This window comes from Condylura cristata, unplaced genomic scaffold (genome assembly GCF_000260355.1).
Source record: "Condylura cristata isolate star-nosed mole 26May11 unplaced genomic scaffold, ConCri1.0 scaffold00001, whole genome shotgun sequence".
Lineage (NCBI taxonomy): Eukaryota > Metazoa > Chordata > Mammalia > Eulipotyphla > Talpidae > Condylura > Condylura cristata.
The window spans coordinates 46018604-46039953 of NW_004567102.1; the positions used below are offsets into that span (position 1 = coordinate 46018604).

The following is a 21350-nucleotide window of genomic DNA, read 5'->3' on the forward strand; positions in this document are numbered from 1 at the left end:
AAAAACTTAATTCTGGGCTCTCCTTGGTGGTGCAATGGGTTAAAGCACAACATTGTGAAGCTCTCCGAAGCCACTGAAGCACGAGTTTGATCCCGGCCAGGGAGCTGACCCACATGGCGTGGCAGACCTCTCTTGAGCCGCTGGCTGCTCCCCTCAGCAGTGTACTTCGTTGATCTGCCTGATCTGCTCCCCAATCTGTCTATGTCTCTCTCACTCACCACACCTCTGGCCTGTACCCCAGATCTGTAAGCATAAATAAATAAATCTTAAAAAAAAAACTTAATTCTTAGAGATTTGTAAAAGATCTTATGTTTTTTATGTGCTTAGCTCAGACATGAATTTTAGATTTTACAAAAGCCCTATTTTGGGGCAGTTTTCTCATATACCTTAAAACCTCTTTTCTACTAGCAAATATTACAGCACTGATTAATACAGGATCCATCCATCCATAAACAATTTATTAACAAATATTTCTGACTCACTAAAATATACTTTGCACTATGCTACATATAAAACCTATACACTACTTTCTCAAGGGGGATAAAGTTTAAAAATTGAAAAACTGAATTGCATATGGAAGCTTAATGAAATTGAACTTCATATAAAGCAGGAGTGGTTGAGAAAGAATAGTAAGTGAAGTATTTCAGAATCAATTAACTTATAAGAGAAGGGCGTTCGGACTTTATAGTCTAGTCATTTTACCTGTTTTTAAAAGTACAACATACCTGAGGTGAGATAACATATAGTATTTACCTATAGTGAAAGTACTGACTAATATACTAATAAAGTTCTGTGGTAAATTGTACTTAAACACAATAAGGTAAGAACAAATGAAGCATATATAGCATGCAGAGACAAAAAGGCATATAAGATATGCAGAGAAGATGCTGAAGATATTCTTTACAGTGATTTTAACTTTTTGATATTAAATTTAGTTCTCAGCAAAAATGAACACAGGATCATTTTTTTTTTTGCCATATGTTAAATCTAGTTGAATTTCTTTTCTTTTTTGGAAAGAGTGGGCAGTTAACTTTTTTCTTGGCATTAGTTTTAACAGAACTCAATCATATACAACTTATATAAAGAAACCTTAGTCCCATCATAGATTCAATAAGAATAACACAAAAGAAACAATAAGAAAAGATTTCTATTACAATTCAGAGACTCTATATCGAAGGACAGACTGATCACCTGGAAAGCCCAGTTCATGCCTATTTTTCTGGCTTAAATATTTTTAGTGTCACTGCATTCTCAGAAGCCTCCAAGTTTGGATGGTAAATTATGTGGTCACCTTATCTATGGGAAACATAGTTCAGATATGTTTGTTTGTAGTGATCTTATTTGACAGAGGGCAGGGCATCATAATCAGTTCCTGTCAAATATCAAAATTGCTGGATGACAGCAATTTAACTACCCAATTAAAAGAGAAGGTATGAAACATATAAAATGTAATCTCTGTTCAGAACAATTAACACTATGGCACATGGCACTTACACTCAGAATTGAGAGTAATTCTTCAGTGCTGGATTCAGGTTTCAAACGCTCCTTGAACATTTTAACTGTTTGGTGCTTCAAGTAGTAGTAAGAAGCAATTCGACCATATGTCAGAGGTTCAATACTCCGGTTATCCTAAGTCAAAATAAGGATAAAATGTCAAATAAAAGTACACTTATAAAATTAATAATTCATACTACAAATTGTAAAAAATTCATTAATTTTTTTTTGGTTATCAGGAGAATACAAAGCCCTGTTGTTAAAAAAAGTCAGGAAATATTTACAGGTGGAATGTATAAAACTGAGTCGTACCTCTCCAATTTCAATACAATAGGAATGTTCCAGTTCAACCAACGACTTTTCAACCAGGTGGGACAGAAACTTGTTCACAGAGTCATGGCTCACATCACTCAAATTGTAGTAGCTAGGGCATAAGCAAAGTCATTATTGGTTTACAAATATTTTTTTATTAAAACTATCCTTTCAATTTCATAGTATTTGAAATTTTCAAAATTTCAAAGCAAAATTAAATTGACAGGAAATTATAGAAATATAGCAACTGCAATCACTATTCCCATTTCATAACTATGAAGTCTCACACTAAGGTTTGATGACTTATGAATAAAGACAATATATAAAAATATGTAAAATAAACAGAAAAAATTCTGTTTCAAAATTAATTCAAAATCAGCATAATACAAAAAAAATATTATATTCCCAGTGTTAAAACTGGTATTACTTCACATTACTCATCTATAGCAAATTATAATTATGCACTGGATTTAGAGAGGGTAAGAAGAATATATAAATATACAGAACAAGATTCCCTTTTATATATAAAAATCCATCCTTAGTAATATAAAACTCATAAGCTATTAATTTAGAAAGGAAGGTGAATGAGTTCTTTTAGGAAATTTAGTCATTGTTCTAGGGGTAAGACATAAATGTCATCCTGAAGAATAGACATTCATCAGACTTACAATCTACTGTCATTAAGTTTCAAAATATCTGAAATGCAGAGGTTCAATTTTGGATATTTTCTAACTAAAACGTCTGAAGGCATGTACTTTACCTGAATCATTTATTTCTTTATCTTCAAAAGGGTTCCTGGCAAACAAATCCCTAGTATCACTACGAATCTACTTTGGGATAGATCTAAAAGGTGAGGGTCTGGCCCCATTCATGGCATGGCAGCCCTTAGTTCTTACTAGGTAAATCCTGCAACCTCATCAGCATGGAGAACTTAAGTGGTCTACTTCTCTCTTGTCCAAATCAAGGAACAGGACTGAAGAGCAGCTTCAGTGTGCAGGTTCTATCACTGAAGGATAGAGTTTTACCCCTGAACAGAACAATCTAGGGGCTATTTAAAGCTTGGCATAAAGTGTTAATGTCAAATGAAAGACTTAGGGAAATCCACAACCAGTCAATCTGGTGGTGACTTTCCACCCCTTTCTTCAAAGGGAAGGATTTGGAGTTAGTTAGTATACTACATTTATTTAGAGATTAATAACAGGTTATTTGAGAAAATATTCCACTAAACTGTAAATTTATACTGAGGATTTTAATTTTCATTAACAAGAAACAGTTACTTTTAATTTTTAACCTATAGAGAAATTAGTGCTTTCCTGGAAAAGTTCTTAGACCAAAATAAACAAACCTTTATCAGTGAACAGGTAAGCAATGAAAGCAGTCCTAATGTCTATTTGAATAAAAAATAAATCTATATCTAGATAGACATATCAGAACTGGCATTAGAAACCACTAGAATGTATTCCCTTTATTTTCAAAATTACTAAGAAAGCATATTTAGCTAGAATAATTTCTTTTGCTTTAGAGATGAAATAAAAATTCTGGATATTCGGGCCCTCCCTGGTGGCGCAAGTGGGTTAAAGCATTGCACTAAGAAGCTAAAGCCACTAAAGCCACTTCCATGAGTTCGCTTCCCGCCTGCCCCAGAGGAGATCCACATGGCGAGGCAGACCTCTCCTGACCCGACCGCTGCTCCCCTCAGCAATGTACTTGACACTCAAAACCCAACAAGTTATTCCAAATCATTCCAAATTATTAATATTTTCTTTTGTTGGGGCTCACCCCATCTGGGTTCTGTTTAGGGATGAACAAATGAAAATCAAGTAAGATTAGCAGGAGAAAGTTTCAAATATTTAATAAAATATGTATGGAAAATATCCAGTTTAAATTCTAAAGTAAAATAGAGCAGTAGAGGTATATATATCCTTAAGAACCTGGGGCATAAAGGAGAAAGAAAGGGGGGAGATTTCACATGACAATAAAGAGATGACCTTGCCATTTTTTCTTTCAGTTAGGAGGTCATGTTCCTAATAACCTACACCCCCCAAACCATATTCTTTGAAATCACCAGAGGCCTACTCTGGGCATAATGCAAAGTCTATCTGACCATTTGGGGAAACCGATCTCCAAGGCTCTTTCATTTTTTTCCTTGACATATGACATCAAACTTTCTGTAATACATGTACTTTATATTTTACATTAGTTTGGCTTGCTAAGTCTATAAATTTTCAAATAATATTTTCAGCTGTCTAGAATAATCTATCATTGATAAAGTTATTTCTAAATTGAAAACACTAGTGAAAACATGGCTAGGACACTGAATAAGTAATACCATTTGGAGAGCAAGAATAAAACCACTCTGTGCAACTGAAATTACAGAAGGAAGACTATGAAAGTAATATCACTCTAAAAAACAGAAAGTTAAAATTCTGTTTTATCTATAAATGTATTAGGTCATTTGAAAAGAAATATCATGGACGCTGGTCCTGGTTATCATAAGCCGTTCTCTTATAGCTGGAATATCAATTTTACCATTTATGCTTTAATGAATAAAACCTATAGAGTTGCATCTAATACTCAACTATTAATGATAAAAACATTCCTTTAAAAATTACAGGTTCTTTAATAGTTGTTTTACTACTGTATCATGCATTTACAAGATAATATCTTGATGGGCTACCATCTCTTCTAAAGTTTAAGTCCACTGAGACATTTTTAAGATTAATTTGTGACTTTTACCTAGATAAAGTTTAAACATTTAAGTTACAAAAATTCAAGAAAAATCAACTAAAATAATTTCTGAGACCATAACAAATTATTGATTAGACAAAATATTGTTTATAATTTAATTTACTAAAAACTGATGCATTTTTAAGAATAACAAAAAATTCTCATTGGTATTTCTTTTTCTTATAGTTGTTTTTTAACATGTTCTCCAATATTCTTATTGAATTTCACAACAGAAGAAATGCAAATTTCAATAGAGTAACTGAATTGATATTCAATTCATTGAATATTCAATTCGTTGAATATCAATACTTTTATCTTTATAATATCTGGAATAAAAAAACCTTAAAACTATTTTCTTTGAATATTTTGGCACATGTGATAGCATTAAGTAACTTATAAAATATGTAACTTTTAAAAATAGTGCTCTATTTTAAATATTTTTTTTAAAGAATAGTAAAATCTCAATCACCAAAACAATTCTTATACAACTAAGCACAAATACTAAAATGGATCTTTTTTTAATAAAATATATAACTTCACTGATTTAATTAGTCATTTGCTAATATTTAGACTGAGAATCTAAGGTTAATTAAAACATTTTCAAATACTTATCAGATATGTTACCACATCTTAATTAGATAGATAATTTGTAAAATACTGTAAAGTAATAAAACAAAGTGTAAATGGAGATATCTTTGTGTTCACATACACTTTAGGTAATAGTCTTATATTTTCCTGCGATTAAAGGATAGAGTTTGTTAGTAGAGTTGGATAACCTTTACATCTAAATGTGAACATTTTAGTTTCCATGTAATTTCTTGCCTAAATAATTATAAGCAGTTAAAAATGTTACATATCATTAATTTCTATAATCATTTTATTAACTTGAAAAAGCATGCAACAGCTAAGTAAAAGGTCTGTTCTCATGTTACACTCTCCACAGTACAAAATTTATAACTTACTGGCTATTTTAACAGAAATATTACATAACTGTTTAATTACGGATAAAGGATACAATGTAGTTTCATGCTCACTGCATTGAATCATCAAGTCATTATCTTCTCTTTGCCATAAACAGACAGCCTACCTTTTTGTCAGCATGCTATTTCATTTATTTCACAGAGAAACCCAGTTTCACAATAATTGACTTGTCAGAAGCTCTAATTTATGAGGCTGAGCTCTGTAAGATTTCTCTATATTGGACTCAACCTGCACACAAGCAGGGTTGAATATTTACAATGCTGTTAACAGGTGCTGAGTTGTTTAATGATTCTAATAGCCAGAAGCGTACTGAGAAAGCCAGCGGGATCACAATTACAGGCTGTTTGAACACAACAATTACTAGTCCCCTGGGAGGTGTGAAAGTCAAAGGCAGTTTGATACTGACAGCATCTAGCACATGGGCTAGACAAGCTAACTTCTATTAGCAGTCCATTGGGAAAAAGTCATAACAAACCTCTCCCTGTCATAAAAATTTACAAAATTCATTAAATTTAAACAATCAAAAAATAAAACTTAAAAAATTATCTTTTAAAGATCTTATCGAAGGATGAACAAGAATACTAGATACATAAAGCCTCATGTTATCTTTTTTTTGCAACCTTTATAAAGATGAAATTTCAACAGCTGTGAATAAAGAGACTTTATTGTAGTGTAAAACATAGATAAAGTTACACCAAACAGTTTGGATTTAATGTGAACAGAGGCAACCATTTCCTGTTTGGTTTATGTAAACCTGGCTGGAGATCTTGCTGGGAGAGTTTTCATCAGTATTGAAATGCTGCTGCTATAACTGTCAGTACTAGGAAGTCATTTGTTACAGCACCACTTTTTTTATGTTCAGATTATGCAGCAGTAATAATGACACAAATAATGGAAGTGGTTACAGGGACAGCTGAAACTACCACAACATTTTTTGCTCCAGAAATATTTAAAAGCTCTCTCAGGGGAAAACAGAGAGCAAAATTGAACATACAAATTGAATCCAGAACTCAATTTGGAATATATTATATTTCATGATGCACCAGTACATGTGTCCATATACGTTTAAACTAAAATATATATGTGTGTGCCTGTGTTTATATACATAAAATTTTAGCTTTGCATATATATGCACATATTTGCATACACACATATTTGCATACACACACACACACACAGTCACTCACAGACACAGGATTATAAACAGGCATAAAGGGAACAACCCAAGAATAGTGGCTGAAATCTTTGTCAACATAAATTTTACTTTTTGTGCTTGTTTGGTGGAGGTAGTATGATTCAATGAAAGGTTTGGGGAACTGAGTTTATTGATCTATACTGACTGCATTTTGAAAATGATCTTTGTGTTTTCTAGTTCAAATAAACCTCAGTTTTTCTTTGCCACACACACACACACACACACACACACACACACACACACACACACACACAGAGGAATGCACCATTCTCCTTCCCCCATCCAATGACAAGTCAAATCTCAATTTATGGCCCTGACACTGCATATTAAGGATATATTAAATGTACACATAATACTAGTTCTTTAAGTGAGACAATTTTACCTTTTTAAAAACATTTTCTACACATGAAAATAGTAGAGAAAATTTAATAATTATTTTGAAGTCCTGTGCTTTTCTTTGCTTCCACTTTTGGGAAAAGGTATAATTAACACAGATGGTACTACACAGGGCCAAATAATTAAGGACCAATCAGAAAAAATGGCAGTTTGACTATAGCAGATCAAGTAAATATGAGTTAAAAATATTTAGGCACATTCCATTTTTATTTAGATATAATGTATAGATATTAAAATTGGCCTTTTTTGCATTAAATAAACAAAAGTATTATATTAAGTATATCCTAGTGAAGTAGAAGGGGAGCATGGGTATTTGAGTTCTGAACCTGATAATAAGCCCAGTGATGGAGAATGTAGCTTCTGGAACATACTTCCTGGATTGTAGAGCTGCTGTACCACTCAGGAGCTGTGTGATTGTGAGCAAGTAGCTTGATGTCCCTGAGCTTCAATTCTTCATCGATAAAATGGGTATTCTTCCAGCACTAAATGAGTTAGGCTCTTCCCACAGGATCTCAATAGTTGAAAATAAATACTAACTATCGTGTAGATTTTAGTTTTCCATTTTATTAATTTCCATTTTTATAAATTCCTTTCATATATTTGTTTTGCCACTAGATTGGGGTAGATTCATGTACCTTCAATCTAACATAGCCTGCTTAGTGGTGGTACTGAAGATACCCAGGTTTGGGTAAACATGAAGGGAACATGTCCTTTGGGAAAACATGAAGGGAAAGAAAAGCAACTGCCATTAGATGGCAAAACAAATATACGAAAGGAATTTATAAAAATCAAAATTAATAAACATTCATGATTTCTTTCAGATGCTCTAAAGATGGATATTCCTCAGATTGTGCTTTGACTGAAATTCTAAGGTTTGTTACATAAAACTTCATTTTGTACAGCTGTAGTCTATACCTTTTAAAAATGTTTATCTTTAACTAGAATAAACTAGGTAAATCCCAAGAAGTTACATTTTTGCCATATTTTAAAAATTTCTGGCCTTACTGCAACATACGTGAGAAAGCAGCCTTATCATTTTATTTTACTGAGGTAACATGAGCTTACAATATTGTACATGATTAAGAGGCGAAGGCTATACCTCACAGGTGTATGTTACTATACCACATCTACCACTCAAACATTAAACGTCTACCATATTTTTGTTAGGTTGGTTGTAAGGACTAGGCAGGCATGTTGGCAGGATAAAGAATGATAGTAAAATCACAAATGTGAGGTAAACTTTTCACGAAAGGTGAAAATAAAGGTTCACTAAAGGTTCTCAGTCTCCCAACTAGACTCTTCAGGGTGGTATAGATGAGTAAAGCAATTGGAATGGAGTTCAGAATAACAGCTTAACATAATCATGCTTTTCATAATTAATACAGAACTCAGAAAAACTTTTTTTATTCATGATTGAGTCCCAAAATGACCAGACAAGGGAAGTAAACTCATCACTGATTTTCCAGATGAAGAAAGTGAAGTTGAGAGAGGTGAAGTAAATCAAGGTCACATAGATAGTAGAGTTCTGACTCCAAACTCAAGCTTTCTCTACTACACTGAATGCCTCTCTTCTTATGACATTACACACACATGCACACACACAGAGTTTATATACCAAGTCCTCCTCCCTTCAACATAAAGAGCTGTGAGCCAGAAAAACAAGATTTTTAAGCCTTGGCTTTATCACAGAGTTATTATTGGAGCTAGAGTCAGTTATTTTAAGCTTCCAGCCTCTGATTCTCACTATCGAATAAGAAGGTTGGACTAAAGTATTTGCACTGCCTATCCTAGCATACCAGTCGACATGTCTAATCCTCTGATCTATTTACTGATAAATTTTCAGTGCTATCTTGCTCCCAAATGATATTTTGCAACAAATCCAGAGGAAGCAACAGATGAGGAAACTCCGAGCAAAAAGTGGCATTGTATTCTCAAACTCCTATCTATGTAAGTAGAACTACAGGCTTAAAAGAAATAAGATTCTTAAGATAGCAACAAGCAAGACTTAGCAATAATATCACTGTGATTTATATGTTCAGGACCTTACAATGCCTTAACAATTTCTCTCACTCATATCAGGAGTGTTCCTCATATTTGGCATCCTTCCTTCCCTCTGCATCTGTTAGTCTTATTTATCCTTCCAGTATTATTATGGAACTTCTTAATTGGTCTTTGTGCTATAAATGTTTCCCTGTTCCAAGTCATCACTTACCATAGTGCTATGAGTATTGGGGCAAACAAAAACTAATTTGGTGATGTTAAACTATGTTTAGAAACTTCCAATGGCTTATGACAGTCAGCAGGATCAATGTCAACTCCTTAGCAAGGCAAACATTCCTCTACTCTCTGGTGTCTGATCTACTTCCTGGTCAAGATCATCTTTCTGTCTCTATATTCTTTAAGTTCCAGCTACATCAAACTTCTGGCCATTCTCTAACCACTCAAGTTCTGAGGGTGTCAGCCCACACAATATTTTTTGCCTTCTACCTTTTACTGATATAGATTTAAGATCTAGTTGAAATGTAACCTCTTCGTAAAACTTTTACTCTCACAGTTTAAATATAGATTATTATAATTATACAGAACTCAGAAAAGTTTTTTATTCATGATTGAGTCCCAACATGACCAGACAAGGGAGGTAATATAGTTTAAATATATATTATTAGAGCACTAATGATTTACAATGTAGTGATTTATATACCTTCATTACACATTAAAAGATTGACTTTTGAAGACAGGGGATGATGTACCTTTATGTCTTAGTGTCTAGTATCTGACAAGCAGATGCTAAATGAAAACCTAGCTATACTGCTTGTTTTAAAAGACTCCTGCAGAATTCCTGCAATTTTAGTTCTTTATGCAGGATTTTTATTAACCCTAAAAGATAACTCACAAATTCTTTATCCTTCAAATTCATAATCCTCATCCTCTGAATTTCAACTACACTCAAGTCATCAGTATTGAGTAATTTAGTACATTTCTTAATGACTGTAGGTGTTCTAATCAAAATAAATTATAAATGTACACATTTTTTTTCTGATTTTACTATATATTGTGTTCATCTGATTCTATGAGAAAATTCATATAACTGGAATGTCCACCGTTCTAACTTTTTAAAATTATATGTATTTACAGAAATTTAAGTGAAGTTAAAAAAATTACAAGCAGAGCGGTGAGAAGAAGAGGAGAGAGACAGGTAGGGGAGTGGGGAGAGAGAGAGAGACTGAGAGAATTTAGAGATTATAGTCTGCTACCTTCAAACATATTTTCTCTTGGGGCAAAGCAGTAAGATAAAGAGTTGCCCTACACTTACTTAACTTACCTGGGGTTCATAATAAGACGTCGGAAAAAGTAAGTCCAGGTGATATAATCCATTGCATCTTGCTTCGATGTTATTGTGCCACCAGCAATCTCTGCGTTTAAATGATCAGCAAGCACTCCCAATAGACTATATAGTAACAAAGACACAGAAAACATAAATGAACATGAAATGAAACACACTTTATTCTACACAGTAGATTTTGTTTCAAGAAATGAATGTGTTTTGTACAGTATAATCTCTATATAATTTTGGAAAAACAATTGATATAATGGAATAAATACAGGTTGACAGGAAAGGAGCCTTAAGTTTCAGGAGGAGAAGTTGAGGAGAACAGGGAAGACATACTTACAGTGTACTGGTGTAAGTATGGGATAACACTGAAGCAGAAGAAAGGAGAGTTGGCAATAAAGGGATGACAGTCCTTTACAATACATCAAAGCTATAATTTTCATTCAACCCATGAATATTAACTCCCTAACCATATAACATATAAATTGGACTAGACATTGCAGTGTGCACAACAATGATCAAATGTGTTGAGAAACTGGCATTACAAGCTATTCATTTTAGATTCTTATGTACAATTGAAAAAAAAGGAAATAATGGTCAACAGAAGAAAAAGCTAATCAATAAAAATGACGAGACACAGAACAATATACATATATTTAAAAAGTTTTTAAAATTTCTTATTTTTGTGTAGAATAACTAGGGTGCAGGACAGAGGTATGTGGGATGAGAGGTTCACCGGAGACAGAATGGAGAGCAGAACAGAAAAATGTCTTGTCCTTTGTGGTTAGGATATGGTACAGGAAATACAGTATATTCAAAATGATTGTGATGAAAAGTAGCAAATGACAAATGTCTTAAATAAAAAAGTGTGTGAGGGCAAAACAGTTATTTTCAGCTGAGAAAGTGAGAGAAAAATTTGCCAAAGCAACAGCAGTCACTAGAAAAGATCACACCAAACTAATTATTAAATGTGCTTATCACTGTGCCAAACCCTATATATTTGATCATTACAAGTACCCTATATCAGACTGCTATTGTTGCTGCTGCCCACTATGTAGATTAGTACACTAAGGCATGGAGGATTTAAATAAGTTGCTTGGTATCGAGTATGTAAATTGTAGAGATAAGATGGAAACCCAAGCAGTCTGGCTCCAGTGTCAATGTGACCAACACTGTACTATGATTGCTTCTTTAAAAAAAAGTTTGCTAATGAAAGTTTAAATGAATGTTGTCTTATAGCAATATTTATATTCAGTTTCACTTCAATTCTTTTGAACTAGAACATTTCCTGATTTTTATCTAATAAAATGGAAACAAAAATTAATTTGGCATGACAACACAAATCCATTGAGATTAATTTATAGCACAAGTTACCTTGATTCTACGGGGAAAGGTTCATAAAGAAATTTTTTGTAAAAGTCTTTCTTTATGTCATGAACCAGAATGACAGCTTTGCCTTGGTCATCAAACTGAGGCCTCCCAGCACGCCCCATCATCTGGAGTACATCTGTAAAAAAAGAGGAGGAGGATTCTGCAGGATGCCACCTTGTTTGTTGACTGGTTATGGTATGTTTCTACAATGCAACACAATAACCATGGAATAGAAGATTTATGGGCAAGTATATTATCTCAGGTGCCTCCTACTGAGTTCTCTAAAAACTAAATGATCAAGTCACTATGATAAAAAATTCTTTCTTACTGTATGTAAAAATAAAAGAGACAAACACTCCTTTAGTTAAATACTTAAGAATTATTACTATATTAATTAAATTAGAAAAAGCCATACACATACAGGAAAAAAAATCTCTTCAGCAGAGTCACTTGATTGTTTTCCCCAACAAATGATGGGCCTCCCTCCCATTCATTTCTCCCTACTGCAGGAATTTCCATGCTAAGTAATGATTTAGAAATGACATTTCAACATGTATTCATTGAGTGGAAATACATATTGATTATATTTCTCTTTATAGAAACCAGTGAAAATACTTTTAATATGTTCATACACTTAAACAGCAACAAAGCAAGGGCTTTGGTTCTAGAAATCTCATGCAGTATCATTTTTAGTGAACAGATTTAAAATTAAACATTATAATATTTAATTATAAGCTAATAAATCACTAATGGTTAAAGTCAGTAATTTTGTCAATTTATGAATTTGAAGTCATTAGTTATGCTTGTGACATTTATTAACAAAGAAAGTAAAAATACATAAAACAGTTCAATATACCAAATAATGTATAATTCACTTATTATATTTTAAATGTGAGCAATTCTCTAAAATTTAACCCATGCTAATTCAAATTACAAGGCTAAAATAGAAACTGATATATCTATAAAATCTAAAGAAATTACCTGTAATGGGAAAATCCACATAACGTCTTGTTTTTCCATCGTAGTATTCTGTTCCTTTAATAATTACTAAATGAGCTGGAAAGTTTACACCCCAGGCTAATGTACTTGTAGCAATTAGAACCTGAAAAAGTAAAAGATGATACCTTCTATTTAGATGGGGCAACAGATATACTGAAATATCTGTTCATGAAATCAAAAAACAAAAGAAGATATAAACAATTAGGAACACCAAGCTAAAAAGCTTTGTACAGTGAAAAACTTCATTAAGCAAACACACTCTACTGCATGGGAGAAAATATTTGCGCATCATACATCTGAACAAGGTGCTAGTGTGGGACCGAGACCAGGACTTTGCTTCCTATGCACAAAACAACACTTGATGGGAACTTAGGGTAAACATCCTGGTTGAGAATGCAGCACACCCAAATCCCTTTTCCCACTCCTTTCTCCCTCAGAGCTCAGCAAGTTCCTGCACCTGAGAAAGGTTTTATCTCTGGCTCCCGAGATAAGTGTCCACTCCCTTAAGATGATTATGGATCCCTCCCCTCAACCCCATTGACCTTTAAGACATTAAACCATCAAGACCACCCCCAACCGGCACTAACTGCACCGCCCTCTTTGTATACATATATACATATAGCTGCACTACACAATAAAGCTCTCTCCCTTTCTCTCTCTCTCTCGCTCTCTTTTGCGCTCTCTCGCTCTCTCTCTCCTCTCTGCTCTCTCTGCTCTCGCTCTCTCTGTTCTCTCTCTCTCTCTCTCCTCTCCCTCTCCCTCTCCCTCTCCCTCCCTCCCTCTCTCTCTCTCTCTCTCTCTCTCTCTCTCTCTCTCTCTCTGTTGCTGCACGATCGATCGACTCGATCGATTGACTCTTTTGTAGCCGGACCTGGGGCCCCCAAAACGCTTGACCTTGCTGGACAAGGTCCTCCGCATGCTAGTATCCAGTATCTACAAATAACTCATGTAATTCAATGAAAAGAATGAACCCAATCAAAAAACAGAAGAGCTAACCAGATGCTTCTCCAGAGAAGACATACAAGTGGCCAATAGCAATATTAAAAAAAAATAATGCTCATCATTACTTATCATCAGGGAAATGCAACTCAAAACCACAATGAGGTACTACCTCACACGTGTGAGAAAGGCCCACATCAAAAAGACAGAAACAAGTGTTGGAAAAAAAAGGATACTCATACAGTGTTGGTGGGAATAGACTAGTCCAGTATATATGAAAACAGTACAGAGATTTCTTAAGGTAGTAAATAGATCTAGCACATGAACCAGCAATTCTATTTTTAGCAACCCACCCAAAGAGTGAAAAATCACTAATTTGAAGGGATACATGCACTTATATTTTCATGTCTGAACTATTTGTAGTAGCCAAGCTATGCAAACAACCTAAGTGCCTAAAGACAGCTGAATGAATTAGGAAGATGAGATATACATATATATATATATATATATATATGTAATATATACACACACAAACGCACACACAACAGAATTCTACTCAGCTATAAAAAGAGATATTCTTGACTTATATGACAACATGGATGGAATTGGAGGGGATTATGCTAAGTGAAATGAGTCACCAGGAGAAGTAAATAACCTGGAGAAACAAATACCAATGGTGTCACTTAAATGTGGAATATGAAAAACCAAAACAACGGGTCAGGTATCAAACCAACAGCAAACCCTAGAAATCTGACTGTAGAACTGAGGCTAGTAGAGGGGGAGAGATGAAGAGAGAGTAAAATGGGGAGAAGGCACAGTGGACTATGGTAGAGAACTCTCAGTGCCTAGGTGACTGATGGTTGCAGTATTATGACATATACCTGAACAGTGTGAGCTTAGATCTTTAAATCATATACAGAGTTGTAAACCAATGTTAGTGCAAATAAAAAAGAAACACCAGCCCTCCCTGGTGGCGCAGTGGGTTAAAGCACTGCACTGAGAAGCTAAAGCCACTTCTGCATGAGTTTGAATCCCGCCTGCCCCGGAGGTGACCACATGGCGTGGCAGACCTCTCCTGACCCGCCCGCTGCTCCCCTCAGCAGTGTACTTCGTCGATCTGCCTGTTCTGCTCCCCACTGTGTCTCTGGTGAGGCCTCTCACCGCCCTTGAGCCTCTGGCCTGTACCCCAGTTCTGTATGTACAAATAAATAAATCTTTAAAAAAAAAAAAAAAAGAAACACCAATAATTAAGAAAATGAGAAGGGGAAAGAAACATATATGTTTGTGGTAAGAAAGTACCTGAACTTTACAGTTTACAAATAGTTCCTCAACTGTTTTTCGATCCCTTTCATGAAGTCCAGCATGATGCATTCCTATTCCAAAAGCAAGTGTCAGCTTCAAGTTGGAATCTCTTAATGTTCCAATGATGTTCTCCATCTGCAAGTAGAAAACCAATTAGAATATGTAGATGTATTAGTTTTAAAATATTGATAGGACGACTGTATTTGATTTTTGTTCTTTGCTCTTCTTAGTATACTATGAACATAAAAGTACAAGACCCTTGTACTGCTATGATTACAATGAAATAAATTGAAAAGAATATTTAGTGGCAATGCATATTCTAAGTGAAATAAAGTTTAAATGTTATTCATTTTGTTTTAATGCAACAAGAAAAAATGCCTGTGCATAAATGGAATGTTACTTTAATAAGTAACAATTATTAAAAGGGATGTAATGTTGCCTACAATATTTCAGTGTCTTTTTCTGGTCTTGTGGAAAAGACTTCTATCTTTTAGGGTCAGTGTTAAAAATTTAAAAATCATTCATAATACCACCAGGTAGCAGAATCATTTGAATTTAGGTTTCTCACTGAACTCTTGTCTCAGAGGAAGTCATATATGTTCTCTAAACCTTACTTTCTTCAGTTAAAAAAAATCAAACAAGTACATTTTTGCTTGATTTCCACTTGTTTGATCAATTACTCAGTTAAGAGCTTTTCATATTTACTGGGTAAACTATTTCTTTGTTTTTAAGTGGATATGATTGCCTTTCTGTTTATAGTAACGTTTTATGAACTAAGAATATCAATGCCTTTCCATCATGTTTTAATACTTTCACCCAGTTTTCTAATTGTATTTCATGTATATATAAATATGTTTTTTACTTTACAGATTTAAATTTTTAAATTGGCCCCTTGTGCTTTGTTGCTTAAAAATCATTTCTTCATCTTGATGATCAAGTATATACATATTAACACTTCAACTTCTATTTTTGTGCTTCTATTGTACTGTTGTACAATATTTTTTATTTAAATAATCTGTAATTTATTTCACAATAGATAGTATGACAGAAATCTAAATTTTTCTAAATAATTAACCAGTTATTCTAGCAATATTGATTAAATACTTCACCTGTTTTTAATAACTTTTATATATTCCAGCTTTGAATTTTATAATAGATTTAATTTCCAGTTTCAATTGATTTATCTAAACAGTTTCTGAAATTCAATTTTTAAAAATACTCTCTACAACAAATGTTGGCAAGGATGTGGAGAAAAAGGAACTCTCCTGCACTGCTGGTGGGAATGCAAACTAGTACAAACCACTATGGAAAACTGTTTGGAAGTTCCTCAAACCGCTTAACATGGAGCTTCCCTACGACCCTGCAATCCCACTCCTAGGTATCTACCCAAAAGACACAAAAACACTGATTGAAAAAGATACCTGCACCCCCATGTTTATTGCTGCTTTATTTACAATTGGAAAAAGACGGAAGCAGCCCAAATGCCCAAAAGTAGATGACTGGATTAAAAAGTTGTGGTACATATATACAATGGAATATTACTCAGCAACCAAAAAAAAAAAAAAAAAAGAAACACATGTCTTTTGCAGCAACTTGGATGGAGCTGGAAAAGATCATGTTTAGTGAAATAAGGCAGAAAAAAAGGAAAATACTGGATGGTTTCACTTATAGCAGGAGTGTGACAGACCAGGTGACAAAATAATAATAACAACGAACAGCTATATGTCAGAGACATTTTGTGGGGGTGGAGTGGGGAATGGGATCAAAAATGGGGGGGGAAGGAAGTGATGGCACACGGGTGACTCAGTGATGGGAAACCCACGGGGATTACAATTGAGATGAAAAAAAAGTACAAAATGATGTAAAAATAAACTATTATTTTATAAAAAAAAGTACTCTCTAAATGTTCTCTGAATTCTCTTGTAACTTTCCATTGTACACTGAAAATATTTAATGAACACAGGCTTCATGGCAAGAAAGCAGCAATTCCTGTTCTTACAAACTGTACTCCATGTAAAGAACTTAGTAGGAAGCCCAATCTCCTATTTAATGAAGATCTTTACTACTCATTAACACACAGGATGACATAAGATGTAGCTTGGTGAAGTTCCTTCTGTGCAAATTTATGAGGGAGTAATGCAGCCATCACGTGGCTTGACTTTAAATAAAGAGTGTTTAAAAGGGGGACCTACTTTAGTTATGTTCATAACTTTACTACCACATTCCAACAGTAAACAATAGTGGAGAAGGTACTGGGAAATAGGTATGTATATAATTATTATAAGCTGGTATTGCCTTCAAATTTCATTTCCTTTTCCCCTTTTACTATTAATTTAATATACTCAAGTATATCTACAAAAACACTGCTGGCTACCCATAAGCCATTAAGTAACTCAAACATTGCTAACCTTAGCTTGGCTGCTGCAGTGTAGTAAAAATGTGTAAGACAAAGACCCATATAGTGAAGCACTCCAATTGTTTTTATTATTATTTTGTTTTCAATGGTTAGAAAAATCTCTAAGCTTTGGAAACAAGATGCTTCACACCAATTTAAAAAAAAATAGAAAGATTAAATTTGATTATGTAATGATTACTAATGTACAAAAAACACTGCCTGGATTAGGTAATTTTTTAATTATACACATCAGAAATGTTGTTCAACAACTTTCCCTGAACAGAATACAATTAATAAACAGTTCATTCTGTATTGTAGTCACAGTGTGGTCACCTAATGTTCCTGCACTGCTTATTTTATAAATTGTTAAACAAGAATATGGAAATACGTTAACATAAATCCACTTTACCTTTTAAATTAGTATAGGATAAGTAAGCTACCTACAAATGCATGCTATCAAGAAAGGTGCTTCCTTGTTTCATAAATTATATCAGCCATCTCAACTGACACTCTATTTCCCATTTTTTGTTTAATAATCCACTGAATAAATATCTTCAATTTACACTATCATGAATCAATTCACAGTTAGTTTTGCTCTAACAATGAGTTTCAGCGGTTTTCTTGTAGTTTCACAGTGTATTTTGTTACTTGTAAAATTCTTAAAGCGGTTCAGCACAGTGTAAAGCATATCCAGAAAGTAATGTGCCATTTACCACAGGAAAACTAAAGAATACCATGGTAGGAGGTGCAGTCAGGCATCCTTTTCTTTTCCATTAGGGAAGGGTAGCTGTTTTTCATTCTCCCTGCCCCCACTTTCACATAAATCAATGCATTAAAAAGAACTATCTGCCTATCAGAACAGGCAAAGACCTGAAATCCTCATGAGAACAATCACAAAAAAGCAACTTCATTTATTACATGGTTATTGTGGATAAATTCTGCATTGTTTAAACACAATAAAAAAGTGAAATTTATAGTCACGTTACTCAATCATTAAGTAAAATGCTACTAGGGCAATCTGTTTAAGCTTGAAGATAAAATTTTGATTGAATTTTATATGTTTATTACTGTGCTTAAGATAAAAACAATTTTCATCTTTATCAAATTATCATAATACAAGTGAACATTTTAGAAACTTAGAAAAATGAAAGCTTAAGGCATGATAACAGAAATCATTTGTTGAGTACTTAGGCATTGTACTTACAACTTTACAAAGATTATTTCATTTAAATTTTTACATAAAGCTACAGTTTTGATGTAACACACAATTCATTAACACAATCCAGTAAATTTCAAATTGAAAGACCCAGTGAACTTGAACACTGTAAGTCTTAGCTTTTCTCAACCTTGCTTCCACGAGAGAACCAAGCTCACACACAAAAAAATCTGAATTATCATCTTAAGTTTTCCAAGGACTGTTAGCATTATTCTAGATGGTTAAGAGAAAACTACACGAAATGATGGCTTTGGACACTAAGGCAATTTTTGTTAAGAAAGGCTGCTATATAATCTTAAAAAGAACAGTTATTATAGTTAAAACACTCTGATAGAGGAAGTTTTAATTATACAGTTCATTTCTGTTCAGCTAACATTTGTTGTAATGCACATGTATCTTTCTAACAAACAGCTACTGAAATATGTCCAGCTACCTGATAGTTAAACCAAAAGAAATATTTGATATTGTAAATAAAATAAGAACAGATCTGTATTTCTTTAAGTAATGGTCTTATTCTAGGGTGGTGGGGGAGGAGCAGGCACATATGTAAACTGTTGAACCAATTATTTTAACTTAATAGAATTTTTTTATATTTTAAATTTATTATACTCAAAAAGCTTTTGTAGAAAGATAGGATTCCATTTAAGTAGATACATTACTCTGTGCTTGAAATACATTCCAGTCAGAATATAATTCAGTGAGCTGATGACAATGCTGGCTCCAAAAGAAAAGAGGAGACCAGATTGGACAAGAATGAGCTAACAGATTGTGCAGCCCAGTTCTGTCTCTTTGAGTGTGATGTATTGTTTCAAGATGCTAAAAACTCATACTTTCTCAAAGCATATCTGCTGTGCTGGTTTTCCCATTTCCACAGAATCCTCATTATGAGAACCCTGTACTCTTTTCAAAGCACGTTAGACTGAGACCATATGCCACTGAATAATGTTTATCAATTGTCTACAGTGCTCAATAAAAGATGCACCATACAGGAGAATAATGAAAGTTATGAACACTTTTCTTTACAAAAATAACTAAATATATCACACCTGGCACAGATGTTAAGCACATTTAAAACATTTCCTTATAATGAGTGTTAATTTCTTAAAATAAACTTCTGTATAATAACTCTGTAAATGGAAGAGGAAAAACTAAAATGAGAGAAATACTTTAGAATACTGAAGCAAAATAAAAAAAATTAAAGTTAGTAGTTCCCAAACTTTACCAATATGCCTCAACATATTGTTGTCCCTCTGATGTCTCAAAAATAACCACACAAAATTCACTGTTAATATGTAAGTATACTTATATGTGATTAAGTTGTCACATGTAAATTAATTAAATGAAAACTAACCAATAACTTGTAAATCTTTGCTATGTCCACTAGTTAAATACCATTTTCACTGTATTTACTTTTTTAAAAAGCTTGGCTGATTCTTAATGATACCAATATCAAACTGGCTACAGAAAGAGATATTAAAGATTTTTCTTTATTAATATTTTAAATTTACTATACTACTTATTGGATTTAATTCACTAATGACTTTAACTCGCAATGTTCTTGGTAAGAAATCCTGATATAAGTGCTTCATTTTTTGTACAAATGCTTATTTTAATTTTTGGAGAGTTTTTGTTTCAAACTATGAATGGAGATTATTTACATATATTGAAAAGTGTTTAAAATGCAGATAAAGCTGATGAATCGATACTTACATATTATATTAATTTTCTAAAGTGCATAATTTAAATATTGTCTTAAGACTAGTCTTTATAAATAGAATGAAATACTATATGTGAATAGATTTATGAAGGAATACAAACATAGGATTATAAAAATAAGATCAAATTTAGTCATAGAACTTTCAACAAAAAGAATCTGTAAGGTCTTATTCAATGGTGCCATACTATACAATAATAATAAACATTTTTGGAACATTTAACTCTGTTCTAGGCCTGTTTTATATACATTAGTAGTATTGTTGAATTTAATTTTCACAACAATCCTGTGAAGATAGGATTACTATTATTCCATTACAGATGAAGGGATGAGACTCAGTTTTAAAACCTCATCAACACACAGTTTATTTAAATTTATTTATTTATTTTTTATTATTTTAAATTTTTTTTTAGATTTTATTTTTTATTTGTACATACAGAACTGGGGTACAGGCCAGAGGCTCAGGGGCGGTGAGAGGCTTCACTAGAGACAAGAGTGGGGAGCAGAACAGGCAGATCGACGAAGTACACTGCTGAGGGGAGCAGCGGGTGGGTCAGGAGAGGTCTGCCACACCACACACACAGTTTATAATGGGTCAGTCAGCATGGAGCCAATGAACCAGGATCCAGCTCTGTTCTTAACCACAACTACCCTCAAATGAATGAGGTTACTTCAACTAACTACTTAAGATAATGGTATTTTTTCATTTGCTTTAAGTCTGACTTCATTTTTTTGAATTGTACACAGAGACCTCATTGTTTTAAATTGTACACAGAAATCAATTATTTGAAATAATGAGTAATGTACCAGACTCAAATAAATGGGGAACTCTATAAGGTGATTACTCTTTATAATTTGAGCATTTACACTCATGTCTAAAAATGAAGGACACCTAAAATTATCTTTTCTAAACTAATTAATCTCTCATGATTGAGAATGGCAGAGTCCTTACCGGCTACTTGTCTTCAAAATTTCAGC

At 33.4% G+C, this 21350-nt stretch overlaps 1 protein-coding gene across 1 annotated transcript in view; it reads right to left on the reverse strand.

The window, feature by feature from the left end:
- The window catches only part of ASCC3 (activating signal cointegrator 1 complex subunit 3), a 232059-nt gene that overhangs the window by 56281 nt on the left and 154428 nt on the right, over window positions 1-21350 (reverse strand). The window contains exons 31-36 of the mRNA XM_004673727.2: window positions 15045-15182; window positions 12789-12909; window positions 11811-11943; window positions 10428-10553; window positions 1807-1918; window positions 1495-1629 (exon numbers count right to left, since the gene is read on the reverse strand). Coding sequence (XP_004673784.1) covers window positions 1495-1629; window positions 1807-1918; window positions 10428-10553; window positions 11811-11943; window positions 12789-12909; window positions 15045-15182 — 765 coding nt within the window. The remainder of the gene's footprint in view (window positions 1-1494; window positions 1630-1806; window positions 1919-10427; window positions 10554-11810; window positions 11944-12788; window positions 12910-15044; window positions 15183-21350) is intronic.